The following is a 24,045-nucleotide window of genomic DNA, read 5'->3' as shown; positions in this document are numbered from 1 at the left end:
GTCGAACTAGCCGTCAGTTCCAATTCTTCATCTCTGATTGGCTCCCTAACTCGACCCGTTGTATGGAATTTAACAACGATTTGGATGATCTGCCCACAATTCACTCGGTTTAGTCGACGAATAGGAATCGGTGACTGTTATTGATGATTCTTTCTCTGACATTTCCATGGTAACTGTCCTGTCCAAGATTTGATCCGCAGCAAAGACAGATAAGTGTTCCCGAGAATGGAATTAGAAGAAAAGAACCCAGACTCTAAATATGGTAAGACATTCTCATTCTTCTCATTCTGCACTCGCCCCTTTAGGTTTTCAATCAGGGAGTGGAAGAAATGGAAACAATGACTTGTCAATGGAAGGGTGTGGACCGCATGGACCTAAACAGATTGGAGTCGCATCCTCATGTCCTTAAAACTGACTTAGTAATCTTTAAACCTTTTGGAGAAAGCCTTGGCAATTTGCAGCGTTCTCGAGCATTAAAGCTTGTTCCATGATCAAAGACACTGATGAATGCAGGCCGACAGGGAGTGGATTGGATACGGCGTTAAAAGCCTCTTTATTTAGAACGATGTTTGTCCAAAACTATTCTATTATGAAAATACGTTGTTGGACATATTCAAAGATCATGGTAATTAATGAGAACCCCGTTATTTATGCACTGCGGATTTTCAGCAGTAGGATGAAACCTAAACTAGAAAATAGTCAAACAAATGTCTAAACAAGATTATTGAAATACAACGAATAAGTACGATATTAAAACATGAACTGTACTCAAAGCCTATATAAAATCATAGCAGTCTATATAGCGCGAGCTCGACTTGAGGTGTGTTGTGTGTTTTTTCCTGGCGTAAAATCAACTGTCACAACACCCATGTGGGTTATGCAGATTGCCATATGGTAATTACTCATCACAAACGCACACACACGCGCGCGCACACACACACTGTATGATACACACAAACACTTGATAATGTCAGATACAATGCTGTGGCAGAATGTTTGATGACTGTATGATTCCCATACTGACTCTCATGAGTTCAACTAGACATCTTTCCTGTTGCATGCAGTGGGATTTGGGTCAGTTAATGTGTAGTGCATATGAACTGTTGAGTCATGAAGTTTTCCTCAAATGTTTTTCTTGCCTTAATCCCACCAATGGGGCGATAACATGTGCGAGAGGACCTAGTTCAAACCTGTGCTCAGGCCTAGCAGACAGCAGAAGACCCAGTCTTTCATCAGTAGTCACCCCCCTGACAAAGCTGATGGTTTCTCAATCCAATCTTATCTTCTTGTGTAGGCCTGTTTTCTTCAATAGACCACAGTAAGCATAGACTCTGCAGGCTTACACAATGCAGGGTTGTAGGAAGATCCCCTTCAGAAACCCCAGTGTGTTGTCCTTGTTACTTTCCTGTTACCATGTAAACAGGTCTTTTTCCTTCGCTCCCCTCCCCCATCTAGCGTGACCATGTCGTAAACCAAGCCCCTTTAAAACCAGAATAGAAGTTTCATCAATAGTAAAAGCCTGAACCATACAGTATTTATCAGCCAAAGAAAATGAAGCTATTGTAGGCTAGCAATAGCATTAGCTATTGGCCCGCTGTATAATGAACAGTAAGTTTAATTTATGCTTTAAAACACGTATGGAATCAAATTGATACACTAGCTACTGTACAAACTTACATGGGAAGCGCATGTTATTAACAATATAGTGTTGTTCTGTGTAGATCTGTGTCGTGGATTGGATCGATGATATGTCATTTACAGTGACTTTGAAATGTCATGAAGAGCATTATAGTGCAGATGTAGTTTCTGGCCTCTGTGGGCCTGGGCCGGGCTCTGCCTTGAGAGAGCCAGTATGCTGGACATCCAGCCCACCAGACGGCCACCAGCTCGCACCAGCCTGCCCAGTGCCGACTGCACCCACTCCACAGTGAGTCAAGGAGGGTGAACAGAGTCCGTTTCAACACGCACACACACACACAGCCGTCAGTGTCTGGGTGTGTGTGGAGTTTCCCAATTCTCCTTTGTCATCGAGTCACTGGCTGTCAGTTGGTAGGTCTCTTAGATTTGCGCGTGTAATACTCCCGCAGGAGAGCAGCCATGTAAGGTAAAGAAAGGGGAATGACACGGCACATTTGGCTCGTTGCAAGTTTAGACACCTCTCCTGGGTAAGGAGAGTTGGACCGATTCCCTTCCTTCTCCTTCTATCCAGGAATAAGTGATGAATTCAGGAGCAGTTTGCCAACGATATATACAAGTGCCTACCCAGCGTTTTACTGGCTTCTCTATTTGACATGATTTTGTGTGTGTAACGTGATAGTATGTGTTATTATTGTCGTGTTTTCTTGTTTTTGCACAACCAATGGCTCCTCTGGGGGTGAATGAACGGCTACCTACTTACTTACTTTCTCACTCTTGTTGAGTGAAAGGTTGTATGAACCATGTCCTAACGCCCCTGCACAGATACGGAGAATGTGTCAGACTAAACGTAGAACTAAAATGTGGTGGGTTCTTGTAGCTTTGAAAAAGCAGCCACTTCTACAAGCACAAGAGAGCTCAGCTATTCAAGTATGAGGCTAACCTTACAGCTTGTCTGATGTCATTGTGTGAGAGTATGGGGTGTGTGTGTGAGAGTCCATGTGTGTGTGTGTGTGCGTGTGGAGACCTCACCCCATTAACCACTCTGACCAGTAATCCATTATAGTCGTCTGGCAGAGAGCTATCTGATAATCCCATTGGATCCATGAGTGGAAAACATCAATTATGACATCACTCCTTCTCCCTGTTACACTACTACTGTGAGGATCCGGCCATGCCCAGACACAGCCCTTTTCCCCTCCACCTCCTACTCCCTAGTCACCACTAACAAGACAGTCCCCAGACACCTATGAACTAAGAAGACCTTCTATTGGAGAGGCTACAGTGAAAACAGTAAAACCTTGATTGACAAATTAGTTAAGTTGAGCTGTTTTTTTGAAACCGTTTTCTTTTTCTGTGCAAAATTGTATTTCCTACCTCTGTTATCAAGGCATACACACCTGTAATTTGATTAGAGTAGTAGGGCTAATCTCATCCAAACAGTGTTATAGGCTACAGTGGGGTTGGGTGTAGATGTAGCCTAATCAACCCAGACAGAAAAATAGAAAAACTCACGAGACAGGGTTGGTTTCACTCAACAGGCAGTTTGAGTCTGAAAAGTTGGAGCTTGAAAAAGAGTTCTTTTCAGATGATGACCAGGATGTTTGTGTCTCAAAACTTAGTTCTAGGGATGTGGCAGTAGCTTTTGTTGATTTAGGCTTCAGAATCAATCAGAAAGGGGTTTTAATCGCCATGAAAGTTTTTCACAGACAAGGAATTTACTTAGGCAGGAAGGTGCATACATTCCACACATAGGAGTAAATCTTAAATAAGTGGTGTAAGTTTAAACAAATCTCACTATATAAAGGTGGAAAGTCTAACTGATACTAACTAGTACTAAGGGGACAGGTATGTAAAGTAAAATAAATGTAAGGTATAAAATAGCTATAATATACAATATAAAATACAATAATACAAATAGGACATTTGAATGTTGTTTCTGTTGAGGATTTGAGGATTTCCACAAACCGTATCTCAAAGGCATTAAAACAAAACCTATTTGTTTGGGTCTAGTTTTCCTATGGAACATTCCATGCAACCAGTCACATGGGCACAGTGGTGGGCATATGCCTTGCACCCAGTCACAAGGACTCTGTAGTGGGCAGGATGCTCTCCTTATCGCTAGGCCTCAGACACAGTCTACCAGGGTGTGTATATCACACACACACACGAACACACAAACACACACACAGGCATGAAGGTCACGTTTGAGTATGCTGAGCAGGGAACAAAACATAAGCCAGTCTTTGTCTGAGAAAAATCTTTTTTTTGATTTGAACACCGTATTGCACCTAGCATAGCATAGGCAGCATGCATGCTGTTTACCTAAATGCTGGAAGCACAGTCAGTGTACAAACTTTTGTAGTCTGGTTCAACCATCTGTTTCTAAGAAACACAATTATTATATATATCATAATGTATACTATACGCTATTATTGTATGGATTTGATTAAAATAATGTTCATGGTTTTAGCACACATTTCCACGTTGCACAGAAAGGTTTCACACATCATGAATAGGAAGTATATATAACAGGAAATCAACTGCAAGAAAAGCTCATGACGAGCATTCTTGAACAGAAGCCTGCTATTGCAATCATGATTTCATGCTCTGTCATGATTTCTTAACTTTTTCTACACCCTCAGCTTGTTCTGCATCCCCACCCATTTTATAGGTCGTTGTCATTACACTCAAAAGGATCGACAGCGTAGGACATCTTGTTATTCCGTTCATGATTTTGTCTGACCACAGGAGTGCCGTAGTTAGTGTCGAGATGGCACTTAGTTATATGGCAGTTTCCCATCGCTTTACACAGTCCTTTGCATTTTGGTTGAACACTGCAAGGTCTTTTGAGCTGCAAGGGTTGGGTAGTAGAGGGAAGACAAGGCAGTGCTCCATAGTATGGTCTGCTTCTCCACATTCACAGGAGATGGCACAAAATGGCATCACTCTCAAGTAAAAAACACGGTTGTGTGTGCTTACTCCCCAGCCACTTTTAGGCTACCAACCCTCCATGGTCTTCAACCATTCCCACGATGAAGCCCTTTAAACAGAGAGAGAGGGGGGGGAGAGAGAGAGAGAGATGAATTGAGAAAAGGAGTGTAAAGGAGGGAGGAAAACAGGTTGGAATGAACAGAAGTAGGGTGTGGTTGTCTCTGATGAATGTACTAGTTTCTACCACTTGCAGCTGTTAGGGTTACTTTCGCGATACAGGAAGAAGGAAGTCAAGCGGTGGTCTCGCTTGACACAGTTAAGAAAGGGTTATCAAGGTTTCTGGTATAATTCATAGCCTCTACATAAAAATAGCAACACTGTATGAAAACAGCATCCTACAAACAGTTAATGAGACCAGAGAAGAATGGCTTCTGGGAAACAAGGTACAGTATCAGTGTCATGAGGAGGCTTGAATTCTGTCATTTCCTTTTGAGTACAAATGCGATAGAAGGGAAACCTGTTGGTTATTTTTCTGTTCATCTGTGAACGTCACTGTTTATAGACTAAATATATATGGTGTGTGGTCAACTGTCCAGGGCATGATCAGGTTTGTCAGGTGATGCTGCGTAGAACACGTACTGAACTGCACATGCGATGAACTGTTGTAGGTTTATTTCAAGATGTTTCCGTGTTTCTAAGTGTGAGAGTGTGTTTCTACCGCCCGTGGAAGTATTAGCCTCAGCTTAACGTTGCTCATGCTGTTATTGTTTTGGAGCCCCAACACCTTCCTTACGTTGTCACTGAGGCGTCAAGTCTCCAAAGGAAGGAAAGGGTGTTTTTGTTAGTGCTAAGCAGGCTCAAGTACACTCACTGCAAAACATCCCCCGATGTTTTAATGTTAATAATATGTTCCGAATAATAACATGCTGCATTGCTGCAAACCGAGAATTATAAATCTGGCGCTTCATTCACTGTCAACAGGATGTTATACCATATGAAACCTAAAAAAACAGGAAATAGCCAACAGTGTTGCCACACATACTCATTTAGTTAAAAAAAAAACATTGTCTGACTAAGAATTTATGCATGCGAGCAGGAACGCTGAATTCTACTTCACCTAGAATGTTGAGGCCATTTTTTACAGTGTAGTATTGTCTATGAAGTCTTAAGATACCTGCAGAGTGCTGTGCATATTATCTGGCTGGATGATGTTGCTGTCTTCTCGTAAGTTTAGGTGTTACTATGGCTGTCAAGCATGTCCACAGGGATATGTGAGTCACCAGGGAGCCATTTTGTGGGTTGCTAGGCATGTCAGTCTGGCGGGAGAATCCTTTTGTTATTGGAAACAATGTCCCAGTCTTGTCAATACACACACACAGACATATCATCATCTATACACACATACACACCAGGGCACAAACAGGTCCGCAGGCACCCACACATACACACAGTACTTTGGATGATATAAAACTGAACTCTTTTTCTGCAGGTGAGTCCAGGAAGTTTGACCCAACCTTTAAAGGACCAATACACAACAGGTAAGATTCAACATGACAACGATAACCACTCTACAACCATGACAAGGCCTATAAAGGAACCGATTTGATTCTCCCTCTTTTTTCCCTTTCTCTCTCTCCTCTGTCTGTTTCTCTCTCCCTTGTTTCTCTCTCTTTTCCAATCTCTCTTTCTTTTTCTCACTCTTTTCATTTCTCACTTTTCACTATCAATCCCTCTTCTCTCTCCCTCTCTGTCACTCTTCATCTCTCTGCCCCCCCTTCTCTCTCTTATTCTCTGGTTGCTAGGAGCTGCACAGATGTTCTCTGCTGCATCCTCTTCATCCTGGCGCTGCTGGGCTACTTTGCTGTGGGCATTGTGGGTAAGTGTTTACTACTAATCTACGCTGTTTCATAGCGTAAGGATTGAGACTTTGAAGGTCCTAATGTAAGAATCATTGTGATTATTGCCATGTCCTTATCATCCAGCATATGAATCGAATCTGATCTGCACATCAAAACAAAACTGGCAAATACATTATTAGGAGGCCTTGAGAATGATGACATTTTGGAGTAACGTTGCGTGTGTTTCTCTGCATGCAGCCTGGTCCCAGGGTGACCCCAGGAAGGTCATCTATCCCACAGATAGCAAAGGACAGTTCTGTGGACAGGCTGGGAGCCCCTTGGAGTAAGTCTGTCCTTTTCTCCTTCGAACTTTGAACCCTAGAACACACCCTAGCTAAATTGCACATGTCTGTTGATTCGATAGCGATTGCTGCCTTTGCTCACGTTTGTATTTTAAGTGCATTATTATGCAGAAGTAGTTTTAATGAATAAATAGTGGGTTTATTGTTATTATTTGCTACAGAATGTTTAGCCTATCAAGATCAAATGAAGCAGACAGTGTACATGCTTTCGAGTACCTTAATCGATAGGCAACTGACCATTTACAATACGTTGTTACGTCAATTATTAATTGGCAGCATTTATGCCATTTAGGACATACGTTATGAGTGGATGGTCTCTTAAGCCTAACCTTATGGCTTTAGGGGAAATAGGACGAAAATATGTGCCCCAGCCATATTCCAGCCACCGTGCTCACCTGTCATTGGTTGTTTAGCGTGTCTGTCATGTGTCAACAGGAAGAAGCCGCTCCTGTTCTACTTCAACATCCTGAAGTGTGCCAGCCCCCTGGTGCTGCTGGAGTTCCAGTGCCCCACCACGCAGGTCAGAGGGCGACCACGCCCACGCCTCGCTTTCAGACACGTGTCCATCGCCCCCTTCCTGTCAGAATGTTCTGCTTCTCTGACGAGTCCCTGTTCTGCCTCCGTTCTCTCTCTCTCTCTGTCTCTCTCTCTCTCTCTCTCTCTCACTCTCTCTCTCTCTTTCTGTTGCATACTCTCTCTCTCTTTCTGTTGCATACTTTCTCTCTCTCCCTCTTTCTGTTGCGTACTCTCTCTCATTCTTTCGCTCGCACATATTTTCTCGCTATTTCTCTCTTTCTCTTTCACTCGCTATCGCTCTCGCTCTTTCACTTCCTTCTTCCATCCATCCCTCCCTCTCATCGCATCATTAGCCTTCCCAACATCGCACATCCACTGTTTCTACCACCGTCCTACTTGGATTGGGTTAGTTTCTTGGAAGTCCCATTGATTGATTCAAATTTGTATGTGTCCGTAGCTATGTGTGGAAAGATGCCCTACCAGATACCTAACGTTACTGAAGGCCTATATCAACAAAGGGGAAGACCTGACGTACTACAGGCAGTTTTGCAAGGAAGGAGTGGACTTCAAAATGGTGGGTAATAGATTATGTGTTGCACTTTGAATGTCGACACGGAAGACAACTTGGTGTTCATTGGTCCCGGCCGGGTGTTACACATGGAGCTTGTGTGCAATCTCAATTTGGTTGTGTTTCAGAGCGTTGTCGAGATCCTAAGAGATGGTCTGTGTCCCTCGATGGTGATGCCTAGCAAAGCTTGTAAGTCCTGGAAACTCTGTCCACATTCAACACTGTCAAATGTTCCACATAAGCATTGGGTATAGATTGGGTATTTCCATTGCAGATGTTGTATTGTGATTCGGTACGGACTCCTTTGTCTTTCTGTCTACCATGTTATTTATCTACTTACCTCTTCTCTGCTCTTTTTGTCTTTCCTTTCATTCCGTTCCCTCTCCTCCCATCTCTTTCCTTTCCTCTCCTCTCCTCTCCTTTTTTTATTCCTCTCCTTTCCTCTCATTTCTCCCTCCCTCCCTCCCTCCCTCCCTCCTCTCCTCTCCTCTCCTCTCCTCTTGTCTCTCCCTCCAGTCACCCGTCGCTGCCTACCGGCCCTGAGCACAAAGAAAGGTGTTGTCGTGGTTGGGAATGAGACTTCCTTTAGCGACAGTGATGGCGAGCAGGTGAACGCCACCGAACTTCTGGATGCGTCAAAGTGAGTCATCGTGTCCTCACCCTCCTCCTCACGCACACGGCTTATACTGCTAGTATTAAGAGTTCAATTTTGATGGTTGGTCTTGCTTCTGTTTCGAGACTTATATTTCATCGTGGGTTATAGAACTACTTTTATCAGTCCAAAACTAAGCTTGTTTGGTTAAGCTGACTTCCTGGCGTTACAGGAAGTCGAATGTGGTCTTAGAGGCTCGCCAGGTGGCAATGAGGATCTTTGAGGACTACACGGAATCTTGGCACTGGATCTTGTTGTGAGTACCTCCAGGTCTACGATGGGGAGCACTAAGCACTGTGTATGCCATGTCGGTTTGTGCAAGGAAAGAGATAGGTGTGAAAAGGTTACTGTTGGTGAACATATACTGGAAAATTAAATAGCTTTTTCTTGTTAAGTCAACATGATTTATAAATGTAAAGAAGTAACTTACTGAAAAAATGTATTAGTAGGAGATGATGATGTTGATGATGATGATGATATCTACCTGCAGAGGTCTGGTGATTGCCATGGTGGTCAGCCTCATCTTCATCGTCCTCCTTCGCTACCTGGCTGGGGTCATGGTCTGGGTCATGATCATCTTGGTGATACTGGTCATCGGATATGGTATGATATCTCAATAATGTTTTCAGATGTTTTGATGTCAGTTGTTCTGAACAATGTAGCCACCATCTACTGAAGTCAAATCTACGGTTACTTTTATATACATTTCATTTTGGATTTTTACTTCAAAACAAAACTTTTTGATTCCGCACAGCTATTTTACTCACAAACATCATTGCGAGTGCAATCAAGTACATTGCATCAAGTAGATTTTACATAGTTATGCACCTGGTATTGAACCTCAACATCTGTTTTTACCTCAATCCACGTATGTGGTTTCAGTCATGAGGTATCAGCGCAAACAGCACATCTTACAAGTTTCCTGTCGTGTGTCAGGATATTGTGTTCTAGATCTATATAGTACATGCGTTCTGATGTTCTGGATGTTTCTGTCAGGGATTGGTCATTGCTATGTGGAGTATGCCAGCCTGCAAGGCCAGCCTGGTGCTGATGTCACCATCGGAGACCTGGGGCTGCAGACAGACTTCTCTGTCTACCTGCAGATCAGACAGACCTGGCTGGCATTCAGTGAGTCCACACACAAACACACAACACATATGCACCCAGATGCACCCAGATGCACACACACACACACACACACACACACACACAGACACACACATATAAAAAAATGTGCATTCGCATATTAATGTATTTGTGTGTAAGATCACGCACACATACACACCCCCACACACACATACACACACGCATTAGGGGTGGAACGGTACACTGAAGTCACGGTTCGGTTCATACCGTGGTTAAAACATCACGGTTCGGTACGAGTTCGGTACAACGGAGGGAAAAGCAAAACAAACCAGGTTCCTCTATGAGTGAATACGGCGCATTGAAGATGACATTTAAATTCCGATTGCGTCAGTGATTTTTGGGGCCCTATTTGTATGTGTATCTAATGGCTGGTTAAGCACTGTAGGGAGAAGAAGTTGAACAGTTTTTTTTTTGGTCTCATTCCAGTGATGGGCACACCTGGGTGATGGCGTCGGATATTTTTTGTCATTTAGCACACGCCAGATGTGTTATATGCGTTAGCATGTTAGATGTATTTCCACTCACATAGGCCTACCCCATAACCAGTGACATGCGGTGATGTCAGTAAGAGGCTAGGAAATTGAATGGGAAAATGTGTCCAAACTTTTGACTGGTACCGCTCCGTTGGGCTGTGAGTATGGGGCGTGTTTCAACCGAACCCGGAAAAAAAATGCCTCTCCGCTCAATTGGATAGACCTGCAACCAATCAGAGCAACGTAGTATGTTGTTTGTTGAAAACAAATTCAACCCAAGCGCTCTTTGGTGACGTGGTTGATTACGTTACTGTTGATCATCTGTCCATCATCGTATAAAGCCCGCCCTGACAATTTGATTGGTCCGAACAGCTCTTGTTCGAACATAGTTTTTCCCCAACCGAGCGACCCCAGACTCAACTTCCCGACCAAAATTGTTTGTGGGCGGGGCTAAGTCCGGCTGGCACCCAGGCTAGACTGGTACTGTACATGTTGAAGAATACAGGATTGAAGTGCGCAAGTGAGTTTTTCACTTGTCGACCGCAGTGAACGGAGAGTAAAAGCACTGCTTATTCTACAACTTCTTTTGTATGTGATTATATGTAACTGCTACATTCGTCATCGTAACGTCTAAACAATTGGAATAGCACACATATTGCATATATAAATCACAAGAATAAACAAGTTTATTAAATAAAATGATTTAATAAAAATGTTTACGTTTGAATTTTGGCAGGGTAGACAGTGCCTACCCAGACCATGTCACTGCCCACAACTGCTGAACCACGCCGACACACAGTGCTTGTCTTATCCACCACTCTCTCGCCTGTACTACTGTAACTGAATGGGAAACCAAAGTTTTCCCAAACTTGCAATCTTAAAAAGGCCGGCGGGTTCTCTATCTCTCGTGGGTCACCGCTCGCCATACTCGTCCTTCGTGCTGCTAGCTAGCCTATCTCTGACTCGCGGCGGCGCCAATCAGAGCTTCAGAGCTACAGATTAGATGGCCCTAAAGAACACGAGTATCTAACAGTAGTTCCATTAATTACATTAATGAATTTGCACGCAAGTTTTATTTATTTTTATACCGTGTATTCTCCATGTAATTTCATGCACCGAACCGTGACGCCCGTACCGTATGGTTCGGTACAAATAGATGTACCGTTCCACCCCTAACACGCATACACACACACACCCACAAACACTGCTAACCACGTCTGTTTGTCTGTCCCCCAGTGATCATCCTGGCCATTGTGGAGGTTGTCATCATCCTCCTCCTCATCTTCCTCAGAAAGAGAGTTCTCATCGCCATCGCCCTCATCAAGGAGTCAAGCAGGTCAGGGCACACACACATACACACACACATACACACACATTCCTGAGTGCAATCCAGGCATACAGAAAGCTCACTGTCTAGCCGTTAGAGGAGGGTTATCACGGAAAGATCCGGTAAATATCACAAATATTTGACATTTCTGTGGTGGGCCACAAGAAGTGACCAGTCGAACAAAAACACAGACTGGAAGCACACATTCGGCCGGGGCAGAGGGTTGATATTTCTCATTATAATACACAGGTATGTAGATATTAACAATATTTGACTGACAGAACTTACTGTCTTCCTCCACAGGGCTGTCGGCCATGTTATGTCATCGCTGTTCTACCCCCTGCTGACCTTTGCCCTCCTGGCCCTCGTCATCGCCTACTGGGGCATCACAGCTGTGTATCCTTACACCTGTCAATCCTGTCTTTGGTCCTTCATATAAAACCAGATGAACCACCTTTCTTTTTTTGGCCAGATTACGAAAATAAATAGAAACTTACCCTGGGCCTTAAAGCTAAACGACGGACTTAAATGTCTAATGATTTCCAAACAGCCTCCTTGACTACCTCCCTCAGGTTCTTATCCACCTCCAATGACCAGGTGTACAAAGTGTTCAACACCTCGGATTGTGAGTACTCCAGAGACACCTGCGATCCCAAGGTAAGACGAGGAACATGGTTCATCGTCATTAGTTTGTCGAATCGAATACAATTGTTGAATAAATGAATGTTTTTTTTCGCCTACCAATTGAGACTTTACAGTAACTATTTACTTTCTGTGATTGCTGTGGAACTCGAACCCTTGACCACCATAGCACCAGGAATGGGGATTGAGTCCCGCAAGATATATATCAAATCCTTCGCTTTTGGTTTTTCTTCAGACATTCAACACCTCGAACATCACCACCCAGTGCCCGGACGCTGAGTGCCTATTTGCGTTCTACGGGGGCGAGACCTACTACCACAAGTACCTCATTCTGTTCCAGTTCTACAATGTCTTCCTCTTCTTCTGGTGTGCAAACTTTGTCACGGCACTGGGTCAGGTGACCATGTCTGGAGCCTTCGCCTCTTACTATTGGGCCTTCAAGAAGCCAGACGACATCCCTGCCTACCCCATCTTCTCCTCACTGGGACGAGCCCTGAGGTAGGATGACAAAGGGCTCGGAATGTGTGTGTGCACGGGCGTGTCATCTGATATAGAATCCTTGCTGTGCAATAAAGTAGGCTGCTATCCTCACTCTAACCAACAGGGGGCAGCAGAATGATACTGATAGGTGTTTTGACATCGAATTGGCCTTCTGATTTCTTCTGGACTATTTCTCTCTGTCTCTCCCTCTCTCTCTCAATCTCCCCCCCCCCCTCTCTCTCTCTCTGTCTCTCTCACTGTCTCTCTCAATATCCCCCTGTCTCTCCCCCCCTCTCTCTCTCTCTCACTGTCTCTCTCACTCTCTCTTTTAGATACCACACTGGCTCGCTGGCCTTTGGTTCTCTCATCCTGTCTCTGGTCCAGGTCATCAGAGTGGTCCTGGAGTATCTGGACCAGAAGCTGAAAGGTGAGCCAGTCTACCAAAGTACTCTGCTCCCGTCACTAATCATCTGCACTCCCTGATTCCGTAATGCCATTTATGAACACACACACAAAGACCGCCATTTGGTGACATGAAACACATACTCAGTAACAGAAACTCATGCCAATGTGTTACGTTACACTGAAAAGGTAATTTAAGATGTATAAATGTTCAATTGAAATAAAAGGATGCGCTTCATTACATGTTCTTCTGACCTCCTCTGCTTGCTCAGGAGCCCAGAATAAGTGTGCCAAGTTTCTCCTGAGTTGCCTAAAGTGTTGCTTCTGGTGTTTGGAGAAGTTCATCAAGTTCCTCAACAGAAACGCTTATATCATGGTAGGCTGATTCATGTGGCTAATCGCACACTGTATTCGTTGTATTTTGGGGGACCAAACTGATTTTCATGGACAATTTCATTGACTAAAACTCCACGGAGCTGATTGGGTGGGAGAAAAGGTCCGTGCTGCATTGTGTTCAATAAAGGTGTCGTTCGTTTCGATGAACTTCCATTTTGGGATGTGCCTCCTCAGATCGCGATCTACGGCAAAAGCTTCTGTCCCTCAGCCAGAGATGCCTTCTTCCTGCTCATGAGGAACATCGTGAGGTGAGATGATGAGATGGAAACATTTCCCTTTTCGATTGGAGGTTCACAAGCCTGCGGGCTACTGCAAAGGAGAGGGTTTCTGCTCGAAGGCGATGTTGTTTTCATCGATTGTAGTTTTTTTCTTTCACTCATTCTGTCAGTTGACCAGTCATTTGTTGGTTTGTTTGAACATTATTCTTGTTTATTCAACGGTTTATGTAATGTGTTTTATCATTCATTTGGTCTTTGATGTGTGCGTTTCTTTCCTTGTGTTTGACTTCTTATTTCCACATGGGCTCTACAGAGTGGCTGTCCTGGACAAGGTGACTGACTTCCTTCTGTTTCTGGGGAAGCTGCTCATCGTCGGGATCGTGGGTGAGTCATCCTCAAGCTAACACACACATTCCCACATCACACCAACACACACATACTTACACCCCTCTCCTAGCATTTGGACACACATGCACACACCTTCAAACACATTTTCCGAACAAAGTCGAACGGATTCTTTGCGCTTGAGTTGCCGTGGCGTTAAAAATCCCCCTCTTTGCGCAGGAATCTGTTCTTTCTTCTTCTTCTCGGGGAGGATCAAGGCCGTGGAGCAGACGGCTCCCTCTCTCAACTACTACTGGGTCCCCATCCTGGTAAGATCTCCAAAGATCCACTAGATATTATGATATCTTTCAATATACAGTAGCCTGTATACCATGCTTAGTTAGACACTAATGTTACAGGGACACATTAGCTTTAACGCGTTGCCAGTTAGCTCCTTGACAGAGGCCTACATAGTTGTTTAAGTGTATGTTATTCTCTTTTGTCCCAGACGGTTGTGGTGGGATCCTACCTCATCGCCCATGGCTTCTTCAGTGTGTATGCCATGTGTGTGGACACCCTCTTCCTCTGCTTCTGTGAGTAGCGCCCCCTCGTGGATGTTTGCAGTATTTTGAATGACACTTTTTTTTTACTATTAACACATTCCTGTGACTCGTGCATCTTTTCAGTCACTCGCTCAGCTTTCTAAATCTGAACTGCAGGTTTTTCTCTTTTCACGCGCTATGTTTCTGACTTGTCTCTCTCTTTGTCTTTTTTCGCCCGTTCTTTTATACCTTACCTTCCCTTTTAACCCCTTTTTCGTTCTGTTCACTAATCCAAACCAACTAAACCCACGGTGCAAACATAAACACACACACAAACTCACAAACGCGGAAGGTGAGGACCTGGAGAGAAACGACGGCTCGTCCGAGCGGCCGTATTTCATGTCCCCCGAGCTCCACGAGATCCTCTCCAAGGCTACGAAGGCGGAGGACGACGGCGCTGAGCAGCCCGATGCTCCGGCGCAGGTGGACGATGTCCGACTGGAAGAAGAAACACCACTCCAGCAGCAAGACGGAGAAGTCCAGCTCAAACACCTCGACGTTCTGAAGAAGGAGGCCGAGGAGGAACAACCTTTGCAGGCGAAGTCTGATGTGGAGGAAGCCCCAGAGGAGAAGACAGAGGGGAAAGACCTGGAAGCAAATGAATTAGAGGAGAAGAAAGAACCGGAAGTAAAGACAGAAGTGGCTGAGAAGGAGACTGAAGAAAAGCAGGAAATGAAGGAAGGAACGACTGGCGAGGTGGTCCCTGTACCGGCAGAACCTAAGAAAGAAGATAACGAAGAAAAGAAAGATGTAATGGAGGCACCCAAAGATGGCAGTGGTTCTCCCTCCCCCCCCAAGGAGTAGTGCTTATGGGTAATGTAGTGAGGAAGAGAAGCCCGGTTAACCTCATAACATTGTGTCCTTTGGATCTACTGTACCAGTAACTGACAACTACTGTATGTGGTTTGGACAAGTTAAATGTAAAATCACCAACTCGAATGCAAGTCAGTGATGCATATCTTATTGCTATATCCACAGGGTCACTCAAATACTTGCTGGTTGTAGCAAAAATCCTCATTTGTGTCGTAAGCAGGCCACACAACCCCAGTGCATCCCTGTAGCTTGGAAAAATAATATTTTACTGTGGCCGTTTTTAGACAGTGTTGTTTTTTTATTGTGCAGATCTGTAGAACTGTGAGTGCTGAACCTGTGCCTGACTCGACTTTGTAAATACTTCCTATAATATTGTCTTAATCACATTAACAAATGCACTACCAAGCCACCACTACCCTGTTTACAGTCATAAACGAAAATCTCAATCTGATAGACGTGTTCACCGTTTACATCAACACCAGCTGACGCCAAATGGTTTGAATCCTTTGATAGAAGTGATGTTCATATGTTGTTTTTATCTCAATGGAATTAACGTGTTCACATACTTCTGACTAACAGACAACTTAGCTTCTGTCTTGTATTTCGTCATGTAGACCCCAGCCCGGATATTGTGTTGGATTTGGTTGGATTCAGTGTATTGACATGCCACCTTCTTGCCTTGGTATTCCGCACTCGCATCAGTGCTGTGATTGTGTCGCAGCTCGTCTTGACCTCTCTGAAACCGCAAGTCTCGTAACCGTTTACTGACACTACTTGCCTTTCTCTGACACGTTCTCTATCTCTCGTTTCCTCTCTCCATCTTTCTCTGTCTCTCTTGGGCTGCATGGCGTCACTGTAAAGTTGCCTGGCGAGGGCTTTTCTAAAAACCTAACCTCATGTCTTGATGCTTTTTTACCGTCTTCGATGTACTGTGTCACTAAGTGAATGTTGTAGCTCGATGAGTCTTTCATGGATGAAACATGCCTATTCATTTTGCTTCTGTTGGATACAGCTGTTGATTAAAGTTTCTTGTATTGATGAAATAGTAGTTATTGTGTACATGTAAGAACCTTCTATAATCTGGTGTCGGGAGAGAGACAATAAGGTAAGTTATTTTTTGTATGTGTACTGTTAAACAAAAAGGAGATAAGCTGGCATGTAATAAGAAATATGGGGACCTTACCAAACAAGGTGAAATCATTTGAAACCTCAGATAGATCGGCTACTGTTCTTCCATGTTTTATGCATTTCGTATTCCTAAATATTGTAGTTTTATGATGCATTGGTGTTTTGGGGGGGTGATGATGAGTGTCTTCTACTTTCTCCCCGTGTGACAGTGGAGGATTTGGAGCGTAATGATGGAACTGCAGAGAGGCCCTACTTCATGTCCGAGAACCTGCTCACCATCCTGAACAAGTCCAACGAGGGGACCAAGACAATGGACTAACCTGAAAGGACCGTGTGTGTGTATGTGTCCATATGACTGTTATTGATTGCCACACTGTGTGTGGGTAAGTGTGTGTGTGTGATGGTTTTGTTGATTGACTGTCAGATGACGTGCGTGTGCATGTGAGTGAAGAGAACAAAGGGAGATGAGTTCCAACAGCCATTATTAACCATGTCTGTGATGTGTATGGAATGTGCCTTAAGTATGCTATAAAGTAGCTGGGCTCCGTATAATTTTGACACAAGCAAAGCAATGAGAGATTACTTTTTTTAACAAGAATAGTTGTCTTTTTGACACCCGTTCATACTGGCTACTGAAGTAACACGGTCTAATTGATAAGTGGCAATTGTTTGCTAAACAGTAGGTGAAAATGACAGGACAAAAATGTATTTCATTGTCGGGTTTCTATTCAACCATGATTGTACTTTTGACATTTGATTTTAGAGAACTTTAACTGTTAATTTTTTTTTCTCTATTAGATGTCTGAGTTGCTATCTTGAGAATGACAGTTTTATCTGTCGGGTTACTATGGATTGACAATAGTCTGTTGCTTTAGGCCTATTGTACCAATGCCACCAGTATTACGTTTGAAAAAAAAGCTGTCATGCTAAGATGCTAAAATGTTCTATAAAGTTATTTTATTTTCCTGATTAGGTTGTCTTGATTCATGTTGTTAAGCATTCACCATGTACTGCCCTGTATTGTACTTACAATTTACCAAAGCAGGTTTTATAGTTTAAACCATAAACTAAAGTAGAGTTGAGACTGAAAATATTTTGTCAGCTTGACCTAAAATGCATTATTTTGTAATGCTCAAGTTGTGTTTGTAATGTTATATTACAACATGTAATGTGTTGTTGCTTTTCACAGTGAAGGTTCTTGTAAATAAAGTGTTTCGTAAGCTACAAGACGTTAATGAAGTGTGATATGTTTATGATGAAGACATTAATATAATTTCAAGAGTAATAATTTATATGTACATAATTAGATGCAGCATGTCTTGTATCATACTGGATACAACATTTAAATTGTTCTAATTTTGTCAGTAACGAGACTCTAGTTGTAAATTACATTCAGTTGACCATAGAGACAGTTGTTGTTTTGTTAACAATTAAACAAGATAAACATTCAACAACAATATTTAAAAACATTATGAGAAAGCAATTATAATAGCGGCTATAGAATGTGAGTGTGTGTTGGTGTGTGTGCAGTCATGATCCAAATGAAACACACAATCAAGCCCCCAGGTGTGTTCGAACAGGAGTGTGACTTCCCTGAAGTCAGGTGTTCTTCCTGGACACAGAATCAGAAAGGGGTTTTAATCGCCATGAAAGTTTGCATAGACAAGAAATTTACTTTGGCAGGATGGTGCATACATTAAACATATAGGAATCTTAAAACTTACATATGTGATCTAACTATTCAAAAGGAACAAAGTCTCGCTGATACTACATTTACATTTAGCAGACGCTCTTATCCAGAGCGACTTACAGTAAGTACAGGGACATTCACCCGAGGCAAGTAGGGTGAAGTGCCTTGCCCAAGGATACACAGTCATTTGTCACAGCCAAGAATCGAACCAGCAACCTTCGGATTACTAGCCCATTCCCTAACCGCTCAGCCACCTGACTCCACTAAGCGGAGTCTAGCTAATATGAAGGGGTTTAGAATAAAATATAAAGTAGCCATAATTAAAAAATACAAATACTAGAAAATATACAAATAGGGCAAATTGCAATGTGGCAAGGTGTCATTGTGCAGGTTGTGATTAAAGTCATTAAAGTCAGTGTGAGCCCTTGGCCTTGTTGAAGAGGCCAACAGCGGATGGAAAGAAACTGTTCTTATGGCGTGAGGTTTTGGTCCTGATGGACCGCAGCCTTCTGCCGGAGGGGAGTAGCTGGAACAGGGAGTGTCCAGGGTGGGAGGGGTCGGCCACAATCTTCCTCGCTCGCCTCAGGGTCCTTGAGGTGTGCAGGTCCTCGAGGGTAGGCAGATTGCAGCTGATCACCTTCTCAGCAGTGCGGATGATACGCTGCAGTCTGCTCTTGTCCTTGGCAGTGTCTTTGGCAGGTTGAATTTCTTCAGATGCCATCGGAAGTACATCCTCTGTTGTGCTTTTTTGGTGAGGGAGTTGATGTTCAGTTCCCACTTGAGGTCCTGGGATAGGATGGTGCCCAGCAAGCGGTGTTGAATGGGGAGTCACACAGGGTGATGGGGGTGAGTGGGACTGTATTTTTCCTGAAGTCCACAACCATCTCCACTGTGTTAAGAGCATTGAGCTCAAAGTTGTTCTGGCTACAGCAGGTCACCAGGTTTTCAGCTTCCCACCTGTAATCAGACTCGTCCCCATCAGAGATGAGCCCAATGAGGGTGGTGTCGTCCGCAAACTTCAGAAGTTTGACAGACGGATGACTGGAGGTGCAGCTGTTGGTGTACAGGGAGAAGAGCAGAGGGGAAAGGACGTAGCCCTGAGGAGATCCGGTGCTGATGGACCGGGAGTCAGAGACTTGTGTTCCCAGCTTAACACACTGCTTCCTGTCAGACAGGAAGTCTGTGATCCACCTGCAGGTGGAATCAGGCACGTTCAGCTGGGAGAGCTTGTCCTGAAGCAGGGCTGGGATGATGGTATTGAAGGCAGAGCTGAAGTCCACAAACAGGATCCTGGCGTAGGATGCTGGGGAGTCCAGGTGCTGTAGGGTGAAGTGGAGGGCCATGTTAACTGCGTCGTCCACAGACCTGTTGGCTCTGTAGGCAAACTGCAGGGGGTCCAGTAGAGGGTCTGTGATGGATTTAAGGAGGCTATTCTACCTGGCAAAGGGACACTGAGAAATCAAGGTTAACCCCAAACCCTGGACAGAGGGGCTCAGCGAATGTGATGTGAAAGGTGTGCAGATAACCTGTAATCAGACTCATCCCCGCCAGAGATGATCCCAATTAGGGTGGTGTCAGCAGAGAGCAGCTTCATGCCAATGTCCTGCATGTCATTGTTACTCAGCTGTTACCAGTTTTCTCAGGGAGGAGTTTAACTTCATGTTTGAGGCCAGAGAAGCACAGCCCTGCTCTGTGACCAGACAGACTGACAGCCTGTAGAAGGTTATCATTACAAGAAGGACTACAAACACTACCGTGGTCCGTGACCAGGGTTCTAAATTAACTTTTTTGTTCACCAGCCAATCAGAATTTCCACTAGCCAAATTCTTTCCAGTGAAAATAAGATCAATTATGAGTTTCACTGAATGAATTTGATCATTTTATTAACATTGGTGGCATGAAAAACACAGAAAATGAAGTAAAATGAAGCACAGAAGTATGATGCAAGGGTATGTGAAATCACCAACACGTGACTAAGTAAGGACACGATTTATTGTAAATGGCTAAAACGTCCATTCGCGTCATGATGAGATTGACTCCTGCCCATGCATTTACAGTAACGTTTTGTCCTAAGCAGGCATTAATTAAACTGACCTAATATACTCTTTATTAAGAACAGTGTATTTACATTACACTAGACTGTGTCAGTAAGCAACATAATTTTTCTTATGCGTAGACTATATGCGGCAATCCTTACAAAACATGACAACATTTTCATTGTCAAACACAAGCCATTCCCGACCCGTCAGCCATTTGGCATTACATTTTCTTTTCTTCGTTTCTCTAGTGCTATCAATATCCTCATCCCCTGCCTCGTTCCTCTTCTCGCCCCCAGAAGTTTGTCCTAACCACCGCCGCATTAAGTTAACTTTTTACTTTACTACTCGAGCTAGCTCTTATTACCTCCTATGATCCGCTATGCTTCGTTTGACTTCTTCCTTGTGTTTTCTGGTGGACGCTCAGTTCGTTTCCACGGTTTCTCGCGCCGGTTTTACTTCAACTGCGCGCAGCCAATGGGCGTATAAAACGTTATCACGTAGCATTACGGCACAGTGTTCATGGGAAACTTAGGAAGTACTGCCAGGGGGATAAATGACCGAGAACCATGCCGAGAACAGAGCCTTATGTATCATTCATCTAATGCCTCATGTATCACCGGCCAAACTGGCTAGTGAGTTTTTATTAACACCCGCCAAAATGAATTTTAACCCGCATTTGGCGGGTTGGCGGGTGTTAATTTAGAACCCTGTCCGTGACGCGCTCCTGGTTGTGGGGCTGCTTTGTCGCTATAGGTTTTACAGGACAGTGATTGGAGGGCTAAGGAGGTTGTCAGGCTGATTACCTTCGACTGCGAAGCTCCCTATATTGGGAAAATGTAGCTGGTTTATCCACTTTGTATTGATGACATGGTTATAGTACCACACACAATATTCTTTCAAATGAATAACATATGTTAAACATTTATGGTCTACACCCCCTGTTGAGAAACGTGTTTTTTCCAACCCCACTACTTGAGATGAAAGTTTCTGCACAAAATACTAAATATGAATTAGCAATAATACATAAAACATGCTTTTGATATTCTTTGAAGTGCTTCAAGTACAATAACGCTGCTAGTTTTAAGATTATTCATACAGCCTCTAGGTCTATGGCACATCTATGTGCCTCATGAAACATAGATGGTAAGAAAACGTACTTTATTGATCAAATAGAAATGTCACCTTTTTGTCTAAAACGCATTGTTTCGGGAGAGACGACGTAGGGTCTCCATGGTGTATAGACATATCATGACGTCATGGGGCAGACAGGGATTGTGACGTGATTTACCAAATTATAAGAACTCGTTACACAATCAAATCAGTCATTGATGCTCTGTAGACAAGTAGCGAAAATCCTTTGATTCTACTTTTTCCTCGTTGGTAAGTGTACTGGAATTCTACATTTTATTTGAGTATTTCCTATTTCCTTCCTCGTTTGTCATCTTTAATAATCTTTAATAAGCATGGATGAAATCCCAAAGCATTAACAACTTTGGCGGCCTAAACAGAAGGTAAGTCTGGTAAACCTGAAGTAAATGAAACAATTTAAACTGTTGAGAAACATCGACGAAAATACTTAGTTCTGTCATTTAAAAAAATGTGTTTCAGATGAATGCAGTGTTCAGTATCGTTAATCGTATCGAGTGGACTTTATAGTTCCAGATAATCCTCAGATGCAGTAGTAAGACAAGGTAAAACGCAAAGTAAATATCCTTGCACATTTCCTGTATAACCAACCAATCTGTCGAGCACGTCTCAAACTATTGAATGTCAATCAGTATTACTGTTACAACTCTATTCAGTTGCTTGTTTGTTGGTTTCAAGCAGTATTTTTAATCAGTATTTGAGTATGACTATGGTATTGTACGTATAGCACTGCTTTGGCATATCTGTTATGTGTGGGGTGGGGGCTGAAGTCTGTCTATATACACAGTAGGCCTAATGCTGATAATAACTTAACCAGTACTTAAAATGACTAGGAATGGTTGTTAATTTCTGTCTATTGGGCCCTGGACATACTCTCACAGGTTCATTTATTTATACAGACTCTAGGTGGCGCCATTGCGGCATGAAACATAGATGGCAAGACAACTGGGTTTATTGTTCAAATAGAAATGTCACCTTTATGTCTAAAAGGCATTGTTTCGGGAGAGACAGCACATGGTCTCTCCATGGTGTATAAACATTATGACGTCATCGGGCAGACATGGATTGTGACGCGCTTTACAAAATTATAAGAACGTTACTAAATCAAATCAGTCATTGATGCAAGCAAGGAGCGAACCGCATCTACTTTTTCCTCGTTGGAAAGTGTAGTGGAAATGTATATTTATTGTAGAAATGTATATTTATTTGAGTATTTCCTAGATTGTCATCTTTAAAGAACATGGATGACATCCCGAAACATAAAAAACTTCGGCGGCCTAAACAGAAGGTAAGTCTGGTAAACCTAAAGTAAATAAAACAATTTACACTGTCGATAAACATCGACAAAAATACTTAGTTATTGTATCAGTAAGGTACTTTTGCGTTTGACAGTTGTGTTTCACACATAGCCTACCTAACGTGATTAATACTGTAGACCTTTTTCATAGTCATCATATGTATATCCATTTCATATGTAAAAGTCATATTTCTTTTTCAAAAAATAAAATAATCTCTGTTCAAGACACTCGCTGTATTTTCCCGCTAACCCTAACCCTTCTCAATCCTCCCTATGTTTGTGTGTGCGTGTGTACTGTATGTATGTTTTCATACGTCTGTGTATTTATGTGGCGTGTGTTTGTGTGTGTTTGTGTGTGTGTGTGTGTGTGTGTGTGTGTGCGTGCGTGCGTGTCTAGCCTGCTCGTCTCGCTACCCTCCAGTTGCCCCTCCCGCCCTGCTGGCCAGAGCTGGGACTGAAGCTTCCTGCCCTGCTGTTCTCAGACAGGAAGCTGCTGTTCTCAGAAGATCAGAACCCCCTCCAGGTAGGAACACATACCTGTAGAGACTCAACACATTGGACACTATGTTCATGTCTGACACACTGATCAAAAGCAACATACAAATAGTTTTGCATTTAGTAAGAACAGTAGATAACAAAGGTTCATAAGTGCATAAGTCTAACAGTATTTCAGTGGGTAGAGCCAAGGGTCTGTATTTTACTATTTAATATCAGCATAATCTCAAATACAGTATGTTAATGTAGAAGTGCAATAATAACAATATAATCATGTCAGAACTTGGTGACAAAGCCTCCTCGATGCCCGGAGCCCAGCCGCAAGAGCAAGGCTGCCAGGAAGGCTGCAGGAGCTGAGAAGGACACAGGGGGCAACAAAGGGCCTTTGGCAGAGTCCTGGAGGGTTGTGGAGGACGCTGGAGCGGCTTATCCTTCAGCCCTGGATGACGAGCTGGCAGGACTAGGCAGGGTGGTGAGTAGAAGGCCCTAATCCACCTCCCTGGGTACTACAGACTCCAGCCAGGCTCCTCTTCTCCTCTCTATCTTCCTCCACCTTTCCTGTATCTCTGATACTGGCTCTGTTACTGTGCCTTGCTAAGTATTTTTCTTGCCTGCAGGTGACTGGTGGTGCATGTGCGAAGATGCTTCCCGTCCCCCAGACCAGCTACTGTGAGTCTTTGTTCATTAATGTATCAAATGTAGACTATTCCTGATGAAGTGATCACTTTCTGTCAAGAGAAGGGATCCACCACTCACATTGTCACTCTCCTCTTCCTGTAGGTGTTCTTCCAGCAATCAAAAGTTCCTCTCACCCAGTGGAACCAATCAGAGCATCGGCCTCTGAAACACCCGGGCCCCTGGGCTGCAGAGCCACACCAGATGGAAGGGAGAGTGCGTACTCCTCTCCACCTGCGTCTCCACC

General features: G+C 43.5%; 1 protein-coding gene and 1 long non-coding RNA gene across 4 annotated transcripts; both read left to right on the top strand.

Moving 5' to 3' along the window:
* Positions 1-100: 100 nt before the first annotated feature.
* Positions 101-17,685, top strand: slc44a2 (solute carrier family 44 member 2 (CTL2 blood group)). Of its 3 annotated transcripts, none has more exons than XM_062448140.1 (22): positions 101-262; positions 6,059-6,107; positions 6,372-6,445; positions 6,666-6,750; positions 7,205-7,289; positions 7,743-7,859; positions 7,982-8,042; positions 8,370-8,493; positions 8,678-8,761; positions 8,996-9,108; positions 9,502-9,633; positions 11,361-11,460; positions 11,755-11,847; positions 12,024-12,108; positions 12,329-12,591; positions 12,906-13,000; positions 13,248-13,351; positions 13,546-13,619; positions 13,903-13,973; positions 14,154-14,242; positions 14,422-14,506; positions 14,808-16,371. In XM_062448140.1, exons 1-22 carry the CDS (start codon positions 226-228, stop codon positions 15,317-15,319), a joined length of 2,532 nt encoding a protein of 843 aa, XP_062304124.1. In that variant the 5' UTR covers positions 101-225; the 3' UTR covers positions 15,320-16,371. The 3 variants fall into 3 exon arrangements, with proteins under 3 accessions (XP_062304124.1, XP_062304126.1, XP_062304125.1); XM_062448142.1 differs by lacking the exon at positions 14,808-16,371 and adding an exon at positions 16,666-17,685 and having other exon boundaries at positions 102-262; XM_062448141.1 differs by lacking the exon at positions 101-262 and adding an exon at positions 4,798-5,012.
* A 5,318-nt stretch (positions 17,686-23,003) lies between these two features.
* LOC134009001 (uncharacterized) lies at positions 23,004-24,045 on the top strand. The gene is made up of 4 exons (XR_009928215.1): positions 23,004-23,151; positions 23,404-23,595; positions 23,741-23,792; positions 23,904-24,045. It is a non-coding gene; the product is annotated as an uncharacterized LOC134009001 (long non-coding RNA).

The sequence above is a fragment of the Osmerus eperlanus genome, chromosome 22, assembly GCF_963692335.1.
Source record: "Osmerus eperlanus chromosome 22, fOsmEpe2.1, whole genome shotgun sequence".
NCBI lineage: Eukaryota > Metazoa > Chordata > Actinopteri > Osmeriformes > Osmeridae > Osmerus > Osmerus eperlanus.
This window is presented reverse-complemented; position numbering and strand designations above follow the sequence as displayed.

Bases quoted from the DNA above. Each gene is read 5' to 3' on its own strand.
- slc44a2 (XM_062448140.1), top strand. From the start codon at position 226: ATGGAATTAGAAGAAAAGAACCCAGACTCTAAATATG. The intron at 11,848-12,023 runs GTATCCTTACAC...TACCTCCCTCAG, and splicing joins TACTGGGGCATCACAGCTGT to GTTCTTATCCACCTCCAATG. The intron at 13,620-13,902 runs GTGAGATGATGA...TGGGCTCTACAG, and splicing joins CTCATGAGGAACATCGTGAG to AGTGGCTGTCCTGGACAAGG.